General features: G+C 37.8%; 1 protein-coding gene across 1 annotated transcript; it reads right to left on the reverse strand.

Annotated features, from left to right (window-relative positions):
• Positions 1-2,133: 2,133 nt before the first annotated feature.
• Positions 2,134-2,559, reverse strand: LOC149197428 (B3 domain-containing protein Os02g0764100-like). The gene has a single exon (XM_089408685.1). The coding sequence runs from the start codon at positions 2,557-2,559 to the stop codon at positions 2,134-2,136; it is 426 nt and encodes a 141-aa protein (XP_089264811.1).
• Between the last annotated feature and the right edge of the window lie 3,637 nt (positions 2,560-6,196).

Consider the following 6,196-nt stretch of genomic DNA (forward strand, 5'->3'; position numbering starts at 1 on the left):
CAAGAAATTTCAAGCCCCTATAATGGCATGCACGACTACTTATTAAAAGAGAAGACAAATGCATTGAAGCATGATCATGGACCCTAGATGGATCCACCAGACAAAATAACAGCTAGGGGGTTTTCGTCCATGGGATCGAACTCGAGCCAGACGTCGCTTGGATCAAACTAGTGCAGGAGAGGCCAAGTTCTCAAGAAAAATAGAACAATATAAATAAACTCCAATGATCCAAATGGTTAGCTTCTATCCCCTGTTATAGGCTTGATGGACTCTCTAAATAGTCTATTTTATTATTTTCCCCAAGGAAAATACCATGGGCTCATACCATAAGAAAATACCACAGTAAATACCATGGACATGTTCTTGTTCATTTTGACTAGATAAAGAAAGGGAATATTACATATGTCTTATATATTTGTAATTGTTGTGATGAATAAATGTATCAAATGATTTGTGTGTGTCATAATGTGTTCTCTCTATTTTTCTAACAAATACAACTAGTGCAATTATATAAATTAAATAGTTGGCAGGCATCAATATCCGTCAATCTATAATAAGAATCTAAACACTTATTTTATGATACATCTCATTGCTAAAATAAATAAATAAATAATTATAAAACTAACTAACTCATAAATTTATTTTAGAATTTTATAATTATTATTAACTATAAAAGAGATTTATATGTAAATTAAACATATATATAAAATATGGAACAAGATTCATAATAAAAAAAAAAAGATTTGTTACAATACCATGATTCAATACTATAATTTGTCAATACCATATCCTAAAAACAATAAATCATATTAAAAAATTTATATATTTATTAAAAATTATGAAAATATTATATAAAAATTAAATTTATACTATCCATTTAATAATTAAACTAAAATTCTAAAACTTATTTATTATTTCCCTAAATAAACACACGTATAACTATAATAATACATCATATCTCATGCATATATAACATCATCCACGACCGCCCATATTCATAGAAATAAGGTTTTAAATCAAATTTAAATTTGATTCAAAGTCATTCACACAAGTTAAGCAGACATGGTGCAGTCTGCTTTGAATTAGATTCAAAGTCATACACACAAGTCAACTCTGAATTAGATTCAAATTCAAATCTAATATTTGTTAACCACTTGTTTCTAGGTAGTTTGACTCGATTGCTTTTGTTTAAAATTATGAAAATTCCCCTTAGATTTTCATAAAATCTAAATTATAATTGTTAAATTACAAAGTTTTGGGTGCTTTAAAGGTAATTGATGAACAAAAACATAATTCAAACTCTATTAATGTAAAACTTTTTAAATTTTTTTAATCAAAATTCTAACCACTTTTAAACATCCAAACAATTCTTCCAAAAGGACATTTCCCCAATAGGGCTCGCTTATATCCCAACTTTATATAAGGAAGGGAAAAAAATAAATACACACAGCTAATTTTTGCCCATTAATCACCTCAATATCATCAAATTCCACATGGATTTCACTTGTAATCATAGAAATGCCATTGAATCCGAGATACATCATTAAATGGAGGCCATAGATCGTCGGTGAGATGAGATGCAACGACATGGCTCATGGAATCCAGACATGGGAGTGTTTTCTGTTTAATTTTTTTTAAAATCTTGAAATCATAAGTTTGATGAGTAACTTTTGTATAATAGAAGTGCTTCAGAGTTTTTTTTGGAATTTATATATAGAATCAAAAAACCAATTTAAATAATACAAATCAAAATTGCACTTTAAATTTGGGACATCAAAAAAAATCCAAAAAACTACATTAAAAACAATTCCTTTTATAACAAATATTAAAAATGGATAAACAATTTAACTGACACAAATTAAGATTTCACTTAAAATTTGAAGCATCAAAAAATCCAAAAAAAAAACTATATTAAAAACAACTCCTTTTATAACCAATATTAAAAATTGCAGCAATAGAACCAGAGTTAATTCACTGGTCATGCAAAAGTTAAATTTAAACAAATACTTGATGAGTCATGCAATCGCTGGTCGTTAAATTTAAGTCATGCAATACTTAAATTCACATTTTGGATTTTTTTAAAAAAAAAAAATCCCTTGGGAGATCAGTTTGCTGACAGAACAGCTGGCTGTATCAAGCAACAGCTTCGGCCTGTGTTCTCTGGTAAGCGATGCAAAACGTAGAATGGGCAGAATCCCACCAGAATATGACAACATCGCCTTCCCTCAAATTCTTGCTTGCCACGTAATCCGTCCAACCCTCGATCAACACAAAAGATCCGCTGCTTCTCCATCGCTTGAACGTCAGTCCAATTCTTGGCCCTCCAATATTTCCATTGCCATCACCATCCATATCAACTATCGAAATCCTGCATCCGTTGCCTTCAGTGATATCTCGCTTTTGCAATGAAGTGAAGAATTCCAGACATGTTTGGGCTGAATGAGTTGGAATAATTAAGCGGCTGAACCTTCTATTTGTGTCACTGGTAGTCAAAGCTTTTAAAAAACCTGTCGTCCATGATATCAACATTTGGCATGCTAGCATCCTACTAGAATCCATTTTCTATGCGTCTAGAGATTTGGTGCACAAAATCTACAAAATCTAATTATCATCAAATATAAACTTATGAAGTAAAAACTTAACAAAGGAAAATAATACATTACCTCTCCCTAATTAGGTACTTTTCATATGCCTTTAGGATCATGTCTCTAAGCTTGTTTTTTTATTCATGTCCCTTTAGCCATGCTCCTTGGTAACTTTTTGGATATAAGTTTAATTGATTTTTTTTAGAGTTATCTAATCTGTATTCTCACATGTTATATTCAAATAGAGGTTGGTTCTTAAAAGAGATGTTATTAGTATATACAATCACAAACTAAATAGTTGGTAAACATTATGTTAGCCTCCTACTGCAGCAGGTATTCATCTTTCATGATTGACATTTTTACATGCCAAATATGTCATACTTTGCAAGTTACAGTGTTCCATATTTCCACAAGAAGGCATGAAAGTGTGCTGGTCCAAATGCCACTGTTGTATTCCATTTTTTTTTAGGTTTTCAGTAAAGAGAAGGCCAAACAGCTAAATCCTGGCCTCCCTAGGTTTCAATTTCTTGTCTTAGAATATAGAGAATAATATCTGTCCAAACAGTTTAATCTTGGCAAATTTGTAGATAGAAAGAGAATCAAAGGGACCCAACTGTTTAATCTGGGCCCTGGCAGAAATAAGTGTAAATCTAGATAGGAGGAATTCAAAAGAAAATTGTAAATCTGGGTCTACAAGTCTAAGTGCACCCAAAGAAAAAGAAAAAAATGTTAGGTGAGTAGGCTAGGTAGGTAGCTGTGGTTGCAGAATGATGATTGATGATCAATTTTGTGTTTCAAACTGTTTTATCTTTTTAGATCAGTGCAGGCAATTTTATTCAAAGGAGCTCAGAGCTGGACATCACTAACTTCCCCCTTCTTCTAATTTCCCAAGTCACTTACTAACTTTGCAAAGAGGTCAAGATCTGCTTGAGCCTCTTAGTCTCATCATATTCCATATCAGTTGCCTTGGTGAAGATCTGCTTCACTCAAGGATCTCAGTTCTTTACAAGTTCTTTTCCCCAAATATAGCCTAAGGTCCCTGACCTTAGCGCTTGCTAGTCACCTTCATATTAACCACTAACGGTATTATATAACTCCCTATCAGTTTTCCCATTCCCCTACTAAAGCTATGTACATATAACTCCCCTATGTAAATATCCCCTCCCTGGCAATATAGCCATATTTTTATAAAGTCCGGGGAAAAATAGTCCATCTGGGGCTGTTTTTAGCCCATCCGAGTCATAGCAGGGGTTAGATGACACCTGGTCATGCTAACAACCTCTCCCCTAGCCCTAAAACCCTCAAAAACCCACGTGTTACCCCTCATCCCTAAGTCCCAGCTGTAAATACTTCAACCGCGCGCAAACCCCCTTTCGCCGCCTCTAACCCAAAGTTTTTCGTGTAAAATATTAACCCCGCCCTTATTAAACCTATAACCCACTTTTCCCTAAGTCATAACCCACCCATGCGCTATATCTAAAAATGGGAATATTCCTGCAAATATCCCTGCCCACTAACCCGCCGCTGCCTCGCGTCTCCCGCCAACCGTTGGATCGCTCGCCCCACAGATCAACAGTGGGTGGGCCGCCCCGTCCTTGGACCGCCCGAGCTTTAGTGTCTGGGAGATGGGCGGTATTGCCGCCGTACTCCCGCCACGCGTCAGCTCCTGGGCTGTGGCGGAGGCCCCCCTCACGAAACCACTCTCCCCCAAAGGTGGTGCGCCACAATACCGCTTACCGCCTCCTGCCCGGTGACGTCACCGCATACGTCACCCCCTGCACAGTCACCGCATACGTCACCCCCTGCACAGTCACCGCTTACGTCACCCCCCTCTGCCCAGTCACATGTCCAGTCATCTGCCTGCGTGGCCCCTTGCCATGTGTCATGCCACGTCACCGTCCGTACATGATGACGTCATGTTGACGTCATCCCGCCACGTCATCATGTTGACATCATCGCTGACGTCACCCGCCGTACAATGTCACGTCATGCTGACGTCATCATCAGTTTTTGGCGCAGAGGCGAAAATCGCACTTCGGGGCCCCGGAATCCAATTCTGAGGCAGGTTTTGGGCATGAATGGGGAATCTTCAGAAAATATTTTCATTCTGCGGCCCCCAGCAAGCCCGAAAGGCATCGATTGACCCATTTTTCTTCACAAAGCTTGCCGGAAGGAGCAGAAAACAGTTTTGAAAAAAATAGAGGCTGAACAGCGGCCATTAATTTGTGAATGAGACCCACAGCACGCTAGAACAGCATCAATTTAGTGCCAAAGAGTATCAAAGGAAGGAGGAGAGCCAAAGAGTATCAGCCGAAGATTTTTTAGGGGCTCGAAGTACCTGAACAGTGATGAGCCCCCCAAAAAGTCAAAAACAAGAAGAGTAAGCCCGTCCTAGCTCTCAAATCACAGTCAGAAGCATTCAATGCCGCCGAACAGCAAGGGTACAAAGACCAATGCACAGTTATAAGAGATGAACAACACACAGCCACCAGGACAGACGTCAACTCATCTTGTTACAGCTGCCCCCAGCATAGCTCAAAGATATTTTTCTGGCATTTATTTCTGGATAAGATTAGGTTAAAGCAATCAGTTTTCTGTCAGACCTGTTAGGTCGGCTGCAATAGATAAATTTTGGATAAATCTTCCCTATATATACCACCCTCTGTATTGTTTTAAGGGTCGGTTGGTTGATGGTCTTCAGTTGAGACTCGCACTGTATACTTGATATGTTTCTATAATCAAAGACTACTGAAAGGCTTGGAGGAAAGACTGTCTGCTCTGTGTCTAATGGTTTTGAAGAAGTGAATTTGGAATTCTTGTGCTGCAACATGACTCAATAAGTTTTCCTACCTCTGTTTTTCCATTGATATACCGTCTAAAATAGTAGAAAGAAAGAATAGTCTAGAATTGGTTTAAACACCCTCTATGCTCATTTTCTGCTATTTCTTTATGTTTTCATCTGGGTTAGTAATGAATATGAATTCCATATGGCTCATGTTTCCCCTAATCCCTTCATATTTGACAGTTGTCTAGGAATTCTTAATTGCTCCTAGACAGAGCTCATTCACCTTCCCCCTTTTAAGTCGAGTGAGAGATTCTTTATTGCCTCTCATTCCTTATCCCTCATTCCATCCTTTTAAGCTTTAAGTGTTGTTTCATGAGCAGCTACCTTGCTCCTTATTTCTCTTGTGACCAAGAAAACGCACCAGCAGTCCCACTCCTTGACTCCACGCCCAATGGTTTGAAACTTACCAAACTATGTTTTGCCTCTCTACTTGAGACATCTTCCCTCCCACCAAAAACAAAACAAAAACCCCTAAACTCAATAACTAGCCTAAAATCCTTTTCAAACAAAGTTAAATCTAAAGAGAGAGCCCTCTCTGAGTGCAGGTTGGCTAGAACCTGCAGTCCAAAGTTGGTCTGTGGTTACCTCGGCCGTATCCTTTTCTGGAGCTTAAGGACAACCTGAGTGATAACATAATGGCGACTCCACTGGGGACCTTCCTCAGATAGTTTCACAAAGAAAGTTGGAAAGCTCCACTAGGAAGACCTAGACCTTCAGAACTACTTTTCCAAAGTTTATGTTCTGGTCTTTGATGGTGGACATAGAT

Source organism: Pinus tabuliformis, chromosome 2_2, assembly GCF_031772625.1.
Source record: "Pinus tabuliformis cultivar Carrire ecotype Pingquan chromosome 2_2, CPIR1, whole genome shotgun sequence".
Lineage (NCBI taxonomy): Eukaryota > Viridiplantae > Streptophyta > Pinopsida > Pinales > Pinaceae > Pinus > Pinus tabuliformis.

Excerpts from the sequence above, each read along its gene's own strand:
- LOC149197428 (XM_089408685.1), bottom strand. The coding sequence starts at position 2,559 with ATGGATTCTAGTAGGATGCTAGCATGCCAAATGTTGATATCATGGACG.